The 20,289-nt window shown below is 44.1% G+C and overlaps 1 protein-coding gene across 21 annotated transcripts in view; it reads right to left on the minus strand.

Annotated features, from left to right (window-relative positions):
• PHACTR1 (phosphatase and actin regulator 1) overlaps positions 1 to 20,289 on the minus strand; it is a 565,894-nt gene that overhangs the window by 91,142 nt on the left and 454,463 nt on the right. For all 21 annotated transcript variants that reach the window (XM_086370843.1, XM_086370849.1, XM_086370839.1 and 18 more), the window contains one exon: positions 7,316 to 7,396. In XM_086370843.1, coding sequence (XP_086226969.1) covers positions 7,316 to 7,396 — 81 coding nt within the window. The remainder of the gene's footprint in view (positions 1 to 7,315; positions 7,397 to 20,289) is intronic.

Genomic DNA, 20,289 nt, shown 5'->3' on the forward strand with positions numbered 1-20,289 from the left:
AGCAGTGAACCACGTGGATGGATGTCTCGGGGAAGAGAATGCTGGGAAGACAGCGCAGCCAATGCCAATGTCAGGGGCTGGAAGCAGGTGAGATGTCACAAGAGGAAGTTATAAGGAGGTACCCCAGGAACTGAAGCAAACTTAGGGGCTGGAGGGCAGATCACAGAGGGTTTTGGAGGCTGCTAGAGAAACCTGGAACTTCTCTGAGTAGGGGGTGACATGTTTGGATTTACAGAGAGAAGCAAATGCAGCCCAGAGGCTTTACTGTACATACCAAGACAACTTAAGGGCTCAAGAATTCGGTTACACGTTGTTTAGAGTTAGTAGTAGGACCAATGCTCCTGTTTCACGGCATTTAGGTCTCTGTGTAAAACATCACCTCCTCCAGAGGGCCTCCATGATTGCGTTTATATAAAATCATGCCCCGCCCTGAGTTTATCTCCTTACACTACTGCTTTGTTTGCCTTCATAGTATTCACCACTCCTTGACAGTATATCATCAGTTCAGTTCAGTCGCTCAGTCGTGTCCGACTCTTTGCGACCCCATGAATTGCAGCACTCCAGGCCTCCCTGTCCATCTCCAACTCCCGGAGTTCACCCAGACTCACATCCATCGAGTCAGTGATGCCGTCCAGCCATCTCATCCTCTGTCGTCCCCTTCTCCTCCTGCCCCCAATCCCTCCCAGCATCAGAGTCTTTATCAAATGCTTATTTAATTATTTCCTGACGCCTTTGGAAGAGTGTAAACTGAGAAGGTGAGGGTTTTACTCTTTTGGTTATCACTATAGCTTGATACCTGACCACCTGGCTCAGGGTGGGGAGTCAGTACCAATTTTCTGAATGAATGAATGTTCTAGGAGTCTAGGAGAACCCTTAAGTTCTCATTCAAAAAAAAAAAAATAGATTACAAAATTGGTGAATAGTTAAAAATAAGCTGTCTACAAAATGACAGGCTATTTTCCATCATTAGTTGGTTTCACATTTTTATTCCTCAGATTGATGATAGTTCACTGCAATGGTTACATTGCGCTTTTCACAAAATTGCTATATCCATATTGTGAGAAATGTGGGAAATGGAGGAAAAAGCATTTAACATTTTATGTTCCTACTGCATCATGATTAAACAGTTTAAAATTTTCTTCATAGTTTTCAAAGTTTGCTGCATTTTTTATATGGCCTTGATAAATCCAGAGATCAAACATTTTTTGATTTTTAAAGTTTTATCTGAACTTGCTTCTGAACTCTATACTTCCATGATTCGATAGGGAAACCAATAAAAAATATGAGCCATCCAGTAGCTCCTGCTCGTCACACCTGCATTCCATTAAATGAAGGATTCCTGAGCTAGTTTCTACAGATACTGAGAAAATCTCTGCTCTTCAATCCAAGCTCACATTTTGCCTGACTTAAAGTTAGTGACCAGTTTGGAATTTTAGACTTCCCAGTGGCTCAGACGGGAAAGCATCTGCCTACAACGCGGGAGACCTGGGTTCAATCCCTGGGTTGGGAAGATCCCCTGGAGAAGGAAATGGCACCCCACTCCAGTATTCTTGCCTGGAAAATCCCATGGATGGAGGAACCTGGTGGGCTACAGTCCATGGGGTCGCAAAGAGTCGGACACGACTGAGCGACATTTACTTTATTTATTTTTACTTGGGATTTTAACCTGCTAAGAAAAATATACTCCAGTATTATATATGCAGTATAAAAAGAATACTTCAGTATTCTTGCCTGGAAAATCCTATGGACAGAGGAGCCTGGTGGGCTGCAGTCCATGGGGTCGCAGTAGTCAGACACGATTTAGCGACTAAACCAACCAAGAATAAGATAAGGAATTTCTAGGAGAACTGTCAGAATAATCCAAAGTGTTAGTTGCTCAGTTGTGTTCAATTCTTTGCAACCCCATGGACCCCCTGCTAGGCTCCTCTATCCATGGAATTCTCGAGGCAAGAATACTGGACTGGATTGCTATTCCCTTTTCCAGGAGATCTTCCTGATCCAGGGATAGACCTGGGTCTCCTGCATTGCAGGCGGATTCTTAACCATCTGAGCCACCAGGGAAGCCATAACAAAACCTCAGTAATTCTGAGTTCCCTCTGCCCAAACAGGTGCACTTCTCAGTTTATCTTTACACTTTCTATAGACAAGTAAGGTGTTATTAAGCAAAATCAGTAACAAAGAGCTGGAAGAGAAAAGCTCACCTACTAAAGACAAACTGCTTTCCGCATTAGCAATATCATATCCAAAACAGTGTAACTGCAGCGTGAACCCAGGCCAGCCCTGGCAGACGTGCTGGCAGTCACTGCAAACCACTGGGCAGCCGTCGGGGACTGAATCTCTGGTGGACAGCGCTTTGCTGCCAGAAGACCAGACTCAGGTGCTAACACAGGAGGCGGTGCCAAATGAGGACTGACCAGCCAGGCGACGAGGAAGGATGGCGGAAAATCTATGAAATTAATCTCTGAAACGAACAACTTGGAAAAGGGTAAGAGGCTCTTGGCCCCTTGCTGTTCACTCAGGTTGTGGCAATCAAAGTTTGTCTGTTCTACTCCCTAGGCTCTCAGACACAGCCGCTGAGTGATGCTGTAGGAAAGGGAAGGCTGACGACAAGCACACGACGTGTTTAGAGGCTAAGAGGACGAGAGGGGAAGGATGAGAAGGCAATGAATCAGACATCGAGGGCCTGGGTTCTCGGCTACCCACATGGTAGGACAGTTGTGAAGGGGGCTGAAGATTCCTGAACCTGAAAGGGGACAACGATGCCCCTTCGTAACACTGAAGGGGGCCTGAGCTAGGAAGAGGCATGTCAAGGGTATCAAAAAATACAAAGGATGGTGATGATGAGATTACCACCAATAGAGGTTAACAATTTCTCAAGGATTTATGGAATGACAGCCGCCAGTGCACTCTGCACTTTGTTACAGACGGAACTGCTTCCGTCCCCGCCGACGGTCCACATTTACACGTGAAGCCCAAACCCCCAGTGGGACTGTATTTGGAGATGAGGCTTTTAAGGAAGTAATGAGGTTAAATGAGGTCTGAAGGGTGGGCCCTGGTCCAACAGGACTGATTTTCTTGTGAAAAGAGGAAGAGACGCCAGGACTGTGCACGCACGGAAGAAAGACCACGTGAGGTCACAGGGAGCCGGCAGCCGTCTGCAAGCTGACAGGCGGGCACACCAGAAACCAGCCCTGCTGGCACCTGGATCCTGGACTTCCAGCCTCCAAAACCACGGGGAAACTCATTTCTGTTGTTTAAGTCACCCAGCCTCTGGTATTTTGTTATGGCAGCTTTGGCAATCTAATTGCAGATATGTGATCTCATGTCATCCACATTATATTATCATCCACACTTTCAAATACAGAAACAGAAGCACCAGAGACGTTCAGCAAGTTGACTAAAGTTGCACAGCTCTTGGGAAGTGGAACTAGAACTGAATCCAAGCAATGATTTCAGGACTCACATTCCTAACAGCTGATGAAACAGAATACAAGGTCATGTGATTAATATCTACAGTGACAAAAAAAAGAAAAACAGCACTTTTATCAGAAAAATCTACAGTAAATACAATTTACTTTGCACTTTTACTTCTCTCCTTCTCACTGTCCAAACAGTAAGTATTCTGGTGAGTAAGCCTGTCTCAAGCTTCTCTATCTGAGGCTTGGGAGGTCTGGCAGCAAGCCTACGAGGTCCATGTTCTCCTGGAGTTTATGTGCCAGTGAGGAAGGCCAGTCAACCACCGAACGGAAAAAAGCAGACACTGATAAGCGCAAAGACAAAAATGAAACTGGAAGTTGTGGTGACAGGTGGGGGCCAGACCGGTCCTTTTCTCCACAGCCAGTGACTGAACGCGTGCCATGAGATGACCTCAAACAGGACTCAGCTCCTAATTCTGGGGCAGCTCCTAGTGTGGGCTGGCAGCCCCCAGACTCAATGCACCCCCCATTTCTTCCTCTATAAAGTGGGCCTTTTGCTCTAACGGTCTCAGTTCAGTTCAGTTGCTCAGTCGTGTCTGACTCTTTGCGACCCCATGGACTGCAGCACGCCAGGCCTCCATGTCCATCACCAACTCCTGGAGTTCACTCAGACTCATGTCCTTTGAGTCAGTGATGCCATCCAACCATCTCATCCTCTGTCGTCCCCTTCTCCTCCCGCCTTCCATCTTTCTCAGCATCAGGGTCTTTCTTCTCTAATGGTCTACGGCTTCCTTGATTAAGTCAGGAAGTTATTCAGGCAATATTTACCCTAACTCAGTTATTAAGCTGGAGAAGGCAATGGCAACCCACACCAGTACTCTTGCCTGGAAAATCCCGTGGACGGAGGAGCCTGGTAGGCTGCAGTCCATGGGGTTGCTGAGAGTCAGACATGACTGAGTGACTTCACTTTCACTTTTCACTTTCATGCACTGGAGAAGGAAATGGCAACCCACTCCAGTGTTCTTGCCTGGAGAATCCCAGGGACGGGGGAGCCTGGTGGGCTGCTGTCTATCGGGTCGCACAGAGTCGGACATGACTGAAGCGCCTTAGCAGCAGCAGCAGCAGTTATTAAGCATAATGGAAATTATGAAGACTATAATAAAATGTATTCTCTCCTTTAGAGGATTCCTGAAGTTTTCCAGGGAGAGACATAAAGGTTGCAGGAACAACGGAGGAAAGGATCACTGAACTGGACTGAACAGGCTCTATTGCTGACAGTATTAGCCCTTGGATGCTGACTGTGGAATACCAGACCTGTAGTCAGACACTTCTCATCTTTACTGGGGAGGGAATGTGGAGAAAGGAATTTGAGATGAAAGAGGGAAAGTTAAGATCAACAAAAGGGTGGGTCTGGGGGACCTTAAAGAAGGCTGTGCACTGAAGAATTGATGTTTTCAAATTGTGCTACTGGAGAAGACTCTTGAGAGTCCCTTGGACTGCAAGGAGATCAAACCAATCAATCCTAAAGGAAATCAACCCTGAATATTCACTGCAAAGACTGATGCTGAAGCTCCAATACTTTGGCCACCTGATGCAAAGAGCCAACTCATTGGAAAAGACCCTGATGTTGGGAAAGACTGAGGGCAAAACAAGAAGGCGACAGAGGATGAGATGCTTAGATAGCATCACTGACTCTTCAGACATGAGTTTGAGCAAACTCCTGGAGACAGTGAAGGACAGGGAAGGCTGGAGTGCTGCAGCCAATGGGGTTGCAAAGAGTTGGACATGACTGAGCGACTGAACAACAACAGAAAGTAAGACGTAGGATAAAAGTGACAAAGTTATGGATTCTTTTTCTCTGGAGAGCCTAATCAGCCAAAGAAACTGTCTCTTGGCATGGCTTGCTCAGAAGTAGAAGGCTTGCATGGCTCACCCAGGAGGTGCCAGAAGGCTATGATACTTAATGAAGAATTAGTCACTCAGTCAAGTCCAACTCTTTGCTACCCCATGGACGGTAGCCTGTCAGACTCCTCTGTCCATGGAATTATCCAGGCAAACATACTAGAGTGGGTTGCCATTTCCTATGCCAGGGGATTGTCCTGACCCAGGGATTGAACCTGGGTCTTCTGCACTGCAGGCAGATTCTTTACCATCTGAGGCACCAACTAATCCAGGAAACGTGAAATAATACAACTTCACACCCTACCAGTGAGCGGTGGTGCAGATTTTTTGTGTATTTAGTAAAATATACACGGGAAGATCATGTGTGTGTTTGGGGCTGTGGGTATAATTGTTGATAGGGTAGACTTGAACTCCTGGTTTGCCTGGCCGAAAATATTCCAGAGGCCTTTCCAATACATTCATGATACATGACAACTTAATTTTATTCAATAAACTTTACTAATTCAGATTCACTTTTAAAAACCCTTAGATTTAGCTAATAATAAAGATTGAACTTTAAAATGTGTTAAAAATAGACTGGGTTTTATTTCATTAGTTTTAGAACACTCTAAATTGACACAGATTTTTCACTCTAATTGTTGCCTAGGAGATCTTATTATTACATACAAAGCCCTTACGACTTGCAGCATTTCAGAGTGGCAAAGTGTTCTAAAAATACTTTAAAAGTGCCATCCGGATGCTCCATGACAGGGGTGAATGAGGTGAGTTGTACCAGAGGAATAAGGACCAACTCACTGAGGACAGCAGAATCAGAGAAAAACACCCAGGTTAGAAACACACCTGCTTTTTGGTGTCAGGACACAAACTCAGCACGCAGAAGACCTACGAAAATGTGGTGAACTGTCAGAATTACAAGATCACTCTGATGATTAGGGTGGATCTTTAAAGGAGTGTGTGTGATTTAATAATCTGGCCCAACAAACAACGCTGGCGTCAAACAGTAAGACCTGAAGAGTATGGACGACCGTAACAAAGCTGGAATAAGAGTTTGTCATTTCTAAAGGACTTCCCTGGTGGCTCAGAGGTAAAGACTCTACTTGCCAATGCAGGAGATACAGGTTTGATTCCTGGGTCGGGAGGATACCCAGGAGAAGGAAACAGCAACGTACTCCAGTATTCTTGCCTAGGAAATCCCACAGAGGGACCTGGTGGGCATCAGTCCATGCAGTCGCAAATAGTCAGACACGACTGAGCGACTAAGCACAGCACAGAGACTAAACAACATTTCTCGTAAAGTTTTAAGTGAAGGGTGATGAGGGGAAGGGTGGAGAGGAAGGAGGAGGGTTGGCGGGGGCCGGTGATGACTAGTAAATATGCTATGTAAACCACTGTGTACCTTTGTCTCTAAAGGCAGTAGTTCAACCAGCAAAAGACACGTGATAAATCACTGGTAAATGCTTGTGGACGCATTCACAGAGCATTTGTAATCATTGTAAATATTATCATTTGAAATCTCTTACGTGTACATTTATATTTTATCATTTTCTCCACTTTGATTCTCCTACTGCTGGGAGATGGACTGCCCCAAAAAAACTCTTCAGGATATTCTAGACGCTTGTGGATTTTTAACATTTGTCTTGGGAATCCCTGGTGCCTGAAGAACCGAAGCAATTAAGTTCACCCCAGCTGTGTGTGTCCAGACACCAACAGGCTCACCCCCCGTACTGACACCATTCCTGGGGCCCCATTACTTTTCTTAGCATCCCGTGGTTTGATTCCAAAGCTGAGAAAAAGGGAGGGTTCACCTTCGCGACAACACCAATCACTTCAGTGCTGTCAGCTCCATTCTCTGATCTCTCCAGAAGTGTCTGGACTTTTACAGGTTCAGACTCTGACAAAGCAATGCAGAGAACAAAATCCTACTCTGGGAAACACACACACAGAAATTCCAAGCATGGCTTCTTTCTGGCCCGTGGAGCCGGGAGTGGTCCCCTTACCTTTATCATAGATTTCCTTCAAGACCCCTCGTTTTATCAGCTCCTCTCTGCTTTGCCTCATGGATATTTTCCTTTCCAGGGCTGCAAGCAAAACACAGAGAAGCAGGTGTGAGTCAGTAACAAAGACAATTAAAAAAAAAAAAAAGCATATTTTAAGACGTGCTAAAATATAATGTATGGAAAGTGTCTGTAAATCATACTTGACTAATGTAAGCTAATGATACCAGTGAACAGCTACTATGACTGGCATCTTAATCTGCTTATTTCATTTCATCTTCAAGACAATCAAATTACCTATGATGTAGGCATTTTCCCTTTATTTAATTGTGATATATGGTTGAGGAAACTGTACCACAGGGCAGCTCAACCACCTCTCAGAACCACACTGGGAAGAGGATCTAGGATTCGAAGCCAGAAATGCTAACTTCATCCTTGGTTTAACTTCTGCATCACATAGCATCTTCTAGAGTGCGACCTTTCCTCAGAAAGGGATTCCTCAAAAGGGATTCCTCTTTGAATTACCTAGTTCATACAGATCATGTCTTATTGTCTTATTGAGGATTTAGTCACTTCTCAACTATTAAAAAATGGTATGAAAACATCTCTTCTAAAGGTCCCTGGATTGGTACCCAGGTTCCCGAGGAGAGACTGAGGGGGCGGAGGGAGACCTCCGAAGGACACCCACCCATCTCTCTCGGCTCCCAGCGAGGAACGAAGGAATGGTTCAGTTCCCAAACGTCCCTCTACAAGGACCCAGCCACTCACCTGAGCCAGCTGCTCAGGCAGGTGGGGGCTGGAGGAGGGAAGAGGAAGCATTTCCTCGGATCAGTGGTGTGATGGAGGCAAGTCAAGTGGGAACAGAGCCTGCGAGTGGGGAAGGGGGGGAGGGCACAAAGGGCAGGCCCGTGGCTCCTGGCAGGACGGAGCAGGGTGGGGGAGGATTGGCAGAGCCCGTAGAGGAAACAAAGCTCTTCCAGCACTGACATCCAGGAAGCACTGAGAGGAGGAGGTGAGAAGTGGCTGTGGTCCCTTCGGTCAGCTTGAGATTCTTTGCATGCTTTGGTTACACAGTCATCCGGGGGCGGGGGGTGGGGGGGCGGTGGAAACATCATTTATAAAATATGAAAACAATTTTATGCAGATAAATTTAGGTACAGATAATTAAACACACACAAGTCTCAATCGAATTTAATGCAAAAAAAAATACATGAGTAAGAACTAGAAAGAAAGCAAGGAAACAAGAACTGTGATTGAACTCTGTTACCCACTAGCTGTTCGATCTTCACCAAGTCACTCTGCCAGTCTGGAAAGACACTGATGCCTCCCCTGCTGCCATTTAACAGGTCCAGCCTGGGACCCGACAACTATATGACAGTAAAAAGCCCTCTGGGTTATCCTCAAGCATATCAGGACTGAAAATCCCTGATAATCCATTTTGAAACTTATTATTTTAAAAATGTACTCTAACACTCTCCCTTAGATTACAATGAATTCAGTGGTATGAGAAGGAAAAATAAATGTTAGCCCTGGCAGACAGCTTACTGAGAACATATTAATAAGAAGATGGATGTATATAAACCTACAGCCCCCAGAAGTGAGGGCAGGAAGTCTGTAGGGAAGGACAAAGGTTAGAGGTGCATGGGGAAACTATTGAGCAGTATTCGCTTTGAGAGGTGAAGGAGTTTTATGTCCTGAACCAAAGGACAAGATATGGTGGGAAGAGGGCAGAAAGTGCTCTCGTGCAGAAAGGGGATACCCGGGGAAGGGGAAGAGAAGTGTGTGCCATTAGGTCAGAAAGTTCTGCCTGATTTTAAAAAACATTTGCTCAGCAGCACAGTAGGAAAGACTGAATAGGCAAGATGAAGTGGGGGTTTTCAAGGTAAAAGTTTATTAGCCACCTTCCGGATGAATAAAGAAGTGTCACCCTGGCCTGAACCATGTAAATGAACAGATTTCCCTTCAACAAAACAAGTTTCCCAGGGGCTTTTCAAAACCATGGAGTAAAGTGGGTGAACCAGAGCCACAGATGGAAAGGAAGGTTCTGCAGGCAGGCGGGCAGAGCCCTGGACACAGAGGTCCGAGAGCTCCAGCACCAGCAGAATATGGATGCTCTCAGGCCAACCGCTATTATCTGGACTTCAGCTGTCTCTCCACACTCAGTCAACAACTGAGGACCAGCTGCCCACAGCGTAAGGGACTCCATCAGGGACTGGGGATGATGGTAAGCAGAGCCTCTCCCTTCCAGAGATCACAGGCTAAGGTGTGATTCAGTCATCAAAGGAGATGCCACCTCATCCATGATTGCAAATTGAGATGGGCCTCAAAAGAAGACATGCATCAGAGCAGATGCTAAATAATCTCCTCCATGGGGGAGTTGGGGCTTCCCTGGTGGCTCAGCGGTAAAGAACCCGCCTGCCAATGCAGGAGACGCGGGTTCAATCCTGAGTTGAGAAGATCCCCTGGAGAAGGAAATGGCAACCCACTCCAGTATTCTTGCCTAGGAAATCCCATGGACAGAAGAGCCTGGCGGGTTACAGTCCATGGGGCTGCAAAAGAGTCAGACATGACTGAGTGCCTGAACAACAGCAACGACTGGGGAATAAGAGGAGGGTTTTCTGAGGAAGAGACCTCCGAGTTGGGTCTGAAAGCTGAATGTATGTTATCTTAGCTCAGGGCAGTCGGGGAGGAAGTGGAAAACACTCCAGGCAGAGCAAGCTGGGGGGATCAGGGTGCCGTGGACAAGCAGAGAGGAAGCCAGTGTGACTGCACAGCCAACGCCAGTTGAAGGAATGATGGTTTGAGATGCAGTCAGAGGGGCAGGGGGCGCTGGGCCACGCAGGGCCTTCCTGACCACGTTCTTCTAAGGGAAATGTGAAGAAACCGATTGGGTTTGAGTTATTTGACAGACCAATGTCCACTTCAGCCTGGAGGATGGACTGGACGGAGGCCAGTTACTGGATGATTGCAGAAGCCTGGGCAGAAGATGAAGGCAGATACACAAGGATGCTGAAGATAAACATGGAGTTGTTAAGAAATGAAAAAAAAATAGTGACCACAAGAGCAAAAACATCAGTTAAAAACAAAAATAGTAAATCTAAGCAGATGATGATTAAACCTTAGGCCACAGTAAACGAGAGGGCAGCATTAAAACACAAGGATTAGATGTACAGCATATATCTAAAGATACATGGCGAAGATATCTAAAGATGTAAAGGTGAAAGGGCTTCCCCAGTGGCTCAGTGGTGAAGAATCTACCTGCGACACAGGAGATGCGGGTTTGATCCCTGGGTTGGGAGATTCCCTGGAGGAGGAAATGGCAATCTACTCCAGTATTCTTGCCAGAAAATCTGACGGACAGAGGAGCCTGGCGGACTACAGTCCCCAGTGTGGCAGAGAGTCAGATATGACTGAGCAACTGAGCACGAGCACGGGCACATAAGGGTGAATTTCTAAAACCAACCACTGTAACCTCTAACACAACAGAAGCAAAAAAGGAAAAGCAGGAGCTGACTTCCCCCACCAAAATGAAAATACAGGCTGCTGCTGCTGCTGCTTCTGTTAAGTCACTTCAGTCGTGGCCGACTCTGTGCGACCCCATAGATGGCAGCCCACCAGGCTCCCCCGTCCCTGGGATTCTCCAGGCAAGAACACTGGAGTGGGTTGCCATTTCCTTCTCCAATGCATGAAAGTGAAAAGTGAAAGTGAAGTCGCTCAGTCGTGTCCGACCCTCAGCGACCCCATGGACTGCAGCCCACCAGGCTCCTCCGTCCATGGGATTTTCCAGGCAAGAGGACTGGAGTGGGGTGCCATCGCCTTAGGTGGCAACAATGCAATTCTTTGGATCTTCAGAAAAGAACCAAATTTCTGGGCTGCAGTAATGCAATAAATGCAAAACACTGTAAAAGGCTTTCAACATAGTCCTGTGGCAACTGAAACACCGAAATACAGTTGCATAAACAAGCAAATGTGCAAATGCTAAAGCAGTGACATCCAGTCTAAAATTCCACACCAACATATGAAACAGCCTAAAGAGGAAAAGGGGGAAAATGACTGATTGGCTTTTATAGACCAACAAAGAACGAGAAGAGTAGATCCAAACACCTTTTAAAAAGCTTCACATATCCCCTGTTTCTTGCCTGAAATGAGTGAGAGAAGGACTTCTCAGTTACTGTACCCAATACAGCTCCCAAAAACATATTAAAAGGTTAGCCCATCTAAGGAAGGCTCTCTAAGCTTGTCATTAAACAAAATATTAATGTAAAAGTCATCCAGGAAACCTTGAAGAGCATAGTTATCCTTGCATCTTTATCAACATCTATTGATCACGTCTTTTTATTTTCCATTTTTTTGATCTGTTGACGTCTTGGGGCCACACTGATCCTAGAGTTGGCCCCTTGCAGGGAGCCTGCCTTTCCTGTGCAAACTGACCAATCCAGAGCCCCACTCTCAACCACGTCCTTCACAGAGTTCTTACAGAAAATAGGCCACTCTTCCTCTGCCCTAAACACCACAGGGCCAGGTACCAGACAACTGGAGACGCTCCTTAAGCCCCAGAGTCCACTACAACGATTCAAACCTGCCAGGTAAGCCCATTTACCCTGTCCTGCCCATTGCTTCTTGTGGAAACCATGAAAAAAGGCTCTTGCCCACATTTTCCTCCCATTCTTTCCATATCCTGAACAACCCGCTTTGGCCCTCCATGGCCTGGCACGCCCTTTCTCTTGCAAGCTGTGAGGATAACAAACTCTTTTCAATGGCAATCGTCTCTTGATCTGTTGGCTTCACCATATCTGAATAATAAGAAAACCTACATTTAAAAACATACCTATCATTGCACTGGTTTGTAAACAAAGGTAAAAAACTAAGGTTATTATTTTCCACAGCTTTATGTTCCATTCTATTGCTCGGAAGTCTGTTTACAATTGAGTGAAAGATTTATAAGAAAGAAATCTGGTGAAAGAAAGACTCTCAACAGTAAATTCCATCAAAGCCCAGAGACCAACTCTGGTAACGGAATGACAGCAGTTTTAATCACTTTGGTAAACTTTTTTTGAGCCAGTACTGCAGTCTATGCCATATTTACTAAAAGCCAGTTCCCCATCACCTCCAATTAATTTTTTCCCTATACATTCGGATTTGTGCTAAGCCAAGGAATCCTATGCTTCTTTGACATAGAAGAATTAAAACTGGCATCTTGGAAGGGCTTGTTCTTACTTAGCGAATGCCTGGGCTGGATAAATCTGTTAAAAATAGCTTGAACATTCTCTTTTTATTTTCTGCATGTGCACAAATGCATGTTTTTTTTTTTAATTTATGGAAATAGATGAAGCATTTTAATAGTAAATAATTTAAGAAATAGAAAACAAACTTCTTTTCCATTGTCCCTCCTTCCAAACACCCAGCTCATCACCTCTCACGACTGCCTTTCTTTGGTAATGTCCTTTTCTCTTTCCTCCGTCTCTCTGTGCTCCTTTCCCACACGCTCCCACACTATATAAATACAGTTTTTAAAACCACAAATGGGCTCATTCCGCTCACATTATTCCACAACTCTTTTTTTCTCCTCTCATTTATGAATATGTTTTGGAAATCTTCCCGTTGGTACATACAGAAAACACCTCATTCTTTTTGAGTACCACCTACCATTACATGGATCTAAGTGCCAAATTCAGACTTAAATTGAAGAAAGTAGGGAAAACCACTAGACCATTCAGGTATGACCTAAATTAAATCCCTTACAATTATACAGTGGAAGTGACAAATAGATTCAAGGGATTAGATCTGATAGAGTGTCTGAAGAACTATGGATGGAAGTTCGTGACACTGTATAAGAGGCAGGGATCAAGACCATCCCCAAGGAAAAGAAATGTAAAAAGGCAAAATGGTTGTCTTAGGAGGCCTTACAAATAGCTGTGAATAGAAAGGAAGTGAAAAGCAAAGGAGGAAAGGAAAGATATACCCATTTGAATGCAGAGTTCCAAAGAATAGCAAGGAGAGATAAGAAAGCCTTCCTCAGCGATCAATGCAAAGAAATAGAGGAAAACAATAGAATGGGAAAGTCTAGAGATCTCTTCAAGAAAATTAGAGATACCAAGGGAACACTTCATGCAAAGATGGGCACAATAAAGGACAGAAATGGTATGGACCTAACAGAAGCAGAAGATATTAAGAGGTGGCAAGAATACACAGAAGAACTATACAAAAAAGATCTTCACGATCCAGATAATTGCAATGGTGTGATCACCAACCTAGAGCCAGACATCCTGGAATGTGAAGTCAAGTGGGCCTTAGGAAGCATCACTACCAACAAAGCTAGTGGAGGTGGTGGAATTCCAGTTAAGCCATTTCAAATCCTAAAAGATGATGCTGTGAAAGTGCTGCACTCAATATGCCAGCAAATTTGGAAAACTCAGCAGTGGCCACAGGACTGGAAAAGGTCAGTTTTCAGTCCAATCCCAAAGAAAGGCAATGCCAAAGAATGCTCAAACTACTGCACAGTTGCACTCATCTCACGGCAACCCACTCCAGCGTTCTTGCCTGGAGAATCCCAGGGACGGGGGAGCCTGGTGGGCTGCCATCTATGGGGTCGCACAGAGTCAGACACGACTGAAGTGACTTAGTAGTAGCAGTAGCAGCACATGCTAGCAAAATAATGCTCAAAATTGTCCAAGCCAGGCTTGAACAGTACATGAACCGTGAACTTCCAGATGTTCAAGCTGGTTTTAGAAAAGGCAGAGGAACCAGAGATCAAATTGCCAACATCCACTGTATCACAGAAAAAGCAAGAGAGCTCCAGAAAAACATCTATTTCTGCTTTATTGACTATGCCAAAGCCTTTGACTGTGTGGACCACAACAAACTGGAGAATTCTTAAAGAGATGGGAATACCATGAGAATACTTGAGAAATCTGTATGCAGGTCAGGAAGCAACAGTTAGAACTGGACATGGAACAACAAACTGGTTCCAAATAGGGAAAGGAGTACATCAAGCCTGTATATTGTCACCCTGCTTATTTAACTTATATGCAGAGTATACCATGAGAAACACTGGGCTGAATGAAGCACAAGCTGGAATCAAGATTGCCAAGAGAAATACCAATAACCTCAGGTATGCGGATGACACCACCTTTATGACAGAAAGAGAGGAACTAAAGAGCCTCTTGATGAAAGTGAAAGAGGAGAATGAAAAAGTTGGCTTAAAACTCAACATTCAGAAAACTAAGATCATGGCGTCTGGTCCCATCACTTCGTGGCAAATAAATGGGGAATCAGTGACAGACTTTATTTTGTGGTCTCCAAAATCACTGCAGAGGGTGACTATAGTCATGAAATCAAAAGACTCTTGCTCCTTTTGAAGAAAAGCTATGACCAACCTAGACAGCATATTGAAAAGCAGAGACTTTACTTTGCCAACAAAGGTCTGTCTAGTCAAAGCTATGGTTTTTCCAGTGGTCATGTATGGATGTGAGAGTTGGACTACAAAGAAAGCTGAGTGCCAAAGAATTGATGCTTTTGAACTGTGGTGTTGAAGCAGACTCTTAAGAGTCCCTTGGACTGCAAGGAGATCCAACCAGTCCATCCTAAAGGAAATCAGTCCTGAATATTCATTGCAAAGACTGATGTTGAAGCTGAAACTTCAATACTTTGGCCACCTAGTGCAAAGAACTGACTCATTGGAAAAGACCCAGAAAATGGGAAAGATTGAAGGCAGGAGGAGAAGGGGATGACAGAGGATGAGATGGTTGGATGGCATCACCGACTTGATGGACATGAGTTTGAGCAGGCTCCGGGAATTGGTGAAGTACAGGGAGGCCTGGCGTGCTGCAGTCCACGGGGTTCCAAAGAGTCGAACACGACTTCTTGACTGAACTGAAGTGGCAGAACTTATTTCACCATCTGAAACTGAAGAAGTTTAAGTTGCTTCACCTTTCGGGCCTATAAACTTCGCCACTGTGATTATATCTGTTCAGGCACCCACATGAACAGGCTTAAGACTTTTTCCAGTATGTATCACTAGACTTACTGGGCACAGGGTGTTTTTGATGTGCTCCAGTACTGATGGAAGAAAGAAACTCTTATATTTCGTAAAATGAGGAAATGGGGAAAAAAGCAATATCAATTCTTTTTAGTCATCTGCTTCTTCTCAGAGTACCAGGGCAGGGAGCTATTCATATAGTTCTCTAGGATAATTTATCTTTGTTGAATTCTCTGCGCAACTGCCTTAAATTACACTCTGTATGGGACAGAAGTTTGAAGGGGAAAAAACAATTGATAAATGATGAAATCTATAGTAGCCTACTGTGGAGCCTTATGCCTTCAGTGGTTAAAACAGTCAGCCTGCAAGTACTGGGTTGGCCAAAAAGTTCATTTGGGTTTTTCCGTAAGACGGTGTGGGGAAACCTGACTGAACTTTTTGGTTAATCCAGTAAAATCTGCAGCCTTTATCCCTTTAAAATTTGACAACTCCAGTGAAAGTGAATTTAGGCTAGAGATCTACAAGTAACAAATGGAATGAGCCTCCGGAACCTGGAATCTACCTCTACTTCCCCTATGACATCATAAAAAGGAGGATCATTAATATGATGCAACAACTACAGCCTAGAAAAACCCAGCATGAAACAATAACCCACACTTACATTATTTCAACCTTCTTTAAAATGAAGAGACTCTCCAAGTTAAGTGTATACAAACAATATATAAAAGAGGAGAAAGAAAAGCAAAGATTTGGAGGAACAGGATAAACCCAGAGGTCTTCCATTTTGAAAGATTAGCGAGCCAATGCCAGTTATCTCTTATTTCATAAGACAATAAATGAGAAAAGCAACAACACTGTTGATCTAAGTGGAGTAGGAAATGGCAACCCACTCCAGTATTCTTGCCTGAAAAATTCCATGGTATACAGTGTGGTATACAGTTCATGGGTGGCAAGGAGTTGGATACAACTGAGCACACATATCAATCTAAATGCCGTGTTGAAGAAAGAAGTAAAAAAAAATTCAATCCTAAATGCTCAGTTTTTTTTTTTTCTTTTTAATGAATCCGCCACAGGTATACCCGCGTTCCCCATCCTGAACCCTCCACCCTCCTCCCTCCCCTCTCCTCTCTCTGGGTCGTCCCAGTGCACCAGCCCCAAGCATCCAGCACCGTGCATCAAACCTGGACTGGTGACTCGTTTCATACATGATATTATACATGTTTCAGTGCTATTTTCCCAAATCTCCCCACCCTCTCCTTCTCCCACAGAGTCCATAAGACTGATCTATACATCGGTGTCTCTTTTGCTGTCTCGTACACAGGGTTATTGTTTCCATCTTTCTAAATTCCATATATATGTGTTAGTATACTGTATTGGTGTTTTTCTTTCTGGCTTACTTCACTCTGTATAATAGGTTCCAATTTCATCCATCTCATTAGAACTGATTCAAATGTATTCTTTTTAATGGCTGAGTAATACTCCATTGTGTATATGTACCACAGCTTTCTTATCCATTCATCTGCTGATGGGCATCTAGGTTGCTTCCATGTCCTGGCTATTATAAACAGTGCTGCAATGAACATTGGGGTACACGTGTCTCTTTCCCTTCTGGTTTCCTCAGTGTGTATGCCCAGCAGTGGGATTGCTGGATCATAAAGCAGTTCTATTTCCAGTTTTTTAAGGAATCTCCACACTGTTCTCCATAGTGGCTGTACTAGTTTGCATTCCCACCAACAGTGCAAGAGAGTTCCCTTTTCTCCACACCCTCTCCAGCATTTATGGCTTGTAGACTTATGGATTGCAGCCATTCTGACTGGCATGAAATGGTACCTCATAGTGGTTTTGATTTGCATTTCTCTGATAATGAGTGATGTTGAGCATCTTTTCATGTGTTTGTTAGCCCTCTGTATGTCTTCTTTGGAGAAATGTCTATTTAGTTCTTTGGCCCATTTTTTGATTGGGTCATTTATTTTTCTGGAGTTGAGCTGTAGGAGTTGCTTGTATATTTTTGAGATTAGTTGTTTGTCAGTTGCTTCATTTGCTATTATTTTCTCCCATTCTGAAGGCTGTCTTTTCACCTTTCTAATAGTTTCCCTTTGTTGTGCAGAAGCTTTTAAGTTTAATTAGGTCCCATTTGTTTATTTTTGCTTTTATTTCCAATATTCTAGAACAAATAATTTCACAATTTGTATGGAAATACAAAAAACCTCGAATAGCCAAAGCGATCTTGAGAAAGAAAAATGGAACTGGAGGAATCAACCTACCTGACTTCAGGCTCTACTACAAAGCCACAGTTATCAAGACAGTATGGTACTGGCACAAAGACAGAAATATAGATCAATGGAACAAAATAGAAAGCCCAGAGATAAATCCACGCACATATGGACACCTTATCTTTGACAAAGGAGGCAAGAATATACAATGGATTAAAGACAATCTCTTTAACAAGTGGTGCTGGGAAAACTGGTCAACCACTTGTAAAAGAATGAAACTAGACCACTTTCTAACACCATACACAAAAATAAACTCAAAATGGATTAAAGATCTCAATGTAAGACCAGAAACTATAAAACTCCTAGAGGAGAACATAGGCAAAACACTCTCCGACATACATCACAGCAGGATCCTCTTTGACCCACCTCCCAGAATATTGGAAATAAATGCTTAGTTTTAGACAGAATGGTATGATAAACACACTCAAGAAGTTCTGTTAATCTAGAAGCAATCTGTGTAAGCACCAAATTTTTACCAACTCAGATGATTTCAGGAGTCCTATGCATATCTAGTACTTTGGCCACCTCATACGAAGAGTTGACTCATTGGAAAAGACTCTGATGCTGGGAGGGATTGGGGGCAAGAGGAGAAGGGGACGACAGAGGATGAGATGGCCGGATGGCATCACTGACTCGATGGACGTGAGTCTGAGTGAACTCCGGGAGTTGGTGATGGACAGGGAGGCCTGGTGTGCTGCGATTCATGGGGTTGCAAAGAGTAGGACACGACTGAGCGACTGAATTGAACTGATGCATATCTAAACATTCTGCTAAGTGTAGAGTCACTAGGCAAGAAGGTTTTTCCCTTGATTATCCATTGATTATCCAAAGAAAAGCTTACTGAACCTAATTCAAGATGAAAAACATCTTTTAAAATATTTCATAATTAACATCAAATGATCCTCAAAATCAGAGACTAAACAACAAGGTTTTACTGTAAAGCACCCGGAAGTAAATTCAATACCCTGTGATAAACCACAGAGGAAAAGAACATGAAAAAGAATGTGTGTGTGTATATATATATATATAAATAAATGAATCTATATATATTATATATTATATATATATAAAATGAATCACTTTGTTGTACAGCGGAAATCAACACAACATTGTCAATCAATTACACTTCAAAAAATTAAAAACAAAACAAAACCGAGGCACTGTTGAAACTCTTTTCCCTCTAAAGATCTAAAGCATGTGGAAATTCTACCTAAAGGGTAGAAACTAACATTTCAGTGTCTTCATCACGTAAGCACAGCTCCATATTTCCCCCCATTGTTACAATATGAACTTCAGTAAGGGCGCAAGCAGAGTGAGTACGTGAATGAAGTTCCTCGTTACCAGTACGGCAACCCACCCACTGTACTTGGCCAACACTGGTAGCTAGCTTAGACCAACTCTTCACAGCCCGTGAGGCAGGAGATGAGATTGTTGGTTTACTGTTGCTTGTGATCACACCCAAGTCATCTAGATCGGCACTTCCCACAGTCTGTTCTGCAGAATAGTAACCCCCAGAGATGCACTATGGAAAGGGTTTGAGGACAGTAATTTTGGGAAATGCCATGCACCACTAGAGAACCACTGTATTCATTAGCAGGAGAGGACCTAAAGAAACCAGTTTAACCCAGTGTTTCTCTCAAATTCATTTGAACAATATAACCCTTTCATAGAGGACCACGGGGACTTTTATTCTGAGGAAAATCTTTTGGGCAACACTGATCGAAATGTCAGGCTGGGACTTTCTTGGTGGTCCAGTGGTTAAGAATCCGCCTTCCAAGGCAGTGGATGTGGGTTTGATCCCTAGTCAGGAAACTAAGGGGTTTCCCAGGTGGCTTAGTGGTAAAGATTTCGCCTGCCAATGCAGGAGCCGCAGGTGTGATCCCTGAGTCAGGAAGATCCCCTAGAGGAGGAAACGGTAACCCCCTCCAGTATTCTTGCTGGGATAATCCCGTAGACAGAGGAGCCTGGGCGGCTACAGTCCATGGGGTCACAAAGAGTCAGATGCGACTGAGCATGCATGCAGGGAACTAAGATCCCACATGCCAAGAGGCAACTGAGCCTGTGTGCCATAACTAGCGAGTCTGAACCACAGCGAAGGATCACCCATGATACCACGAAGATCCTTCATGCCACAGCTGGGACCCAATGCAGCCAAATAAATAAATATTAAAGAAAATAAAATAGATGCCAGGTTGCAGGAAGCGTATGTTGTAAAAAGGACCCAGGGAGGTCAGCTCTTCCAACACAGCAGGGACACAGAGGGGCCAAGATCTTTTACAAAGACCTTTCTGATCAAAGTCTGAGTCAAACAGAACTGAAAACCCGAAGTCCTGCCATATTAAATGAGCAAGGCATGACCAACCAGAAAGATCCGAACAGAGCAGAGTGACCAGCCATCCACCTGTTTGTCCTGCAGTCCTGGTGGGAATTTCAGTTGGGAGACATCCGTATTCCAGCGGTCTCCCTGGATGGGCAGCCCACTATCCATCCCCCAAATAAGTAAAGACTAGACATAGCCTTGATCAGCTCAATACTACAGAGTATCTGTCCAAAGTAACAGCTTGGCTTTGGACATAATTGGTTTTCTGACAGTAATGCAGACTGGAGTCAAGGAGCATGAAAGTTGGACATGTCATTAGCATAGACGAGGCGATTTATTCTCCTCTTACTGTCGGAGAAGTGCCTGCAGCCAGGCCCCACCATAGCCTTATCTACTGATGAAGTGT

This window comes from Bos grunniens, chromosome 23, assembly GCF_055505025.1.
Source record: "Bos grunniens cultivar Pamir isolate PY7600 chromosome 23, Bosgru_T2T1.0, whole genome shotgun sequence".
In the NCBI taxonomy this organism is placed as follows: Eukaryota; Metazoa; Chordata; class Mammalia; order Artiodactyla; family Bovidae; genus Bos; species Bos grunniens.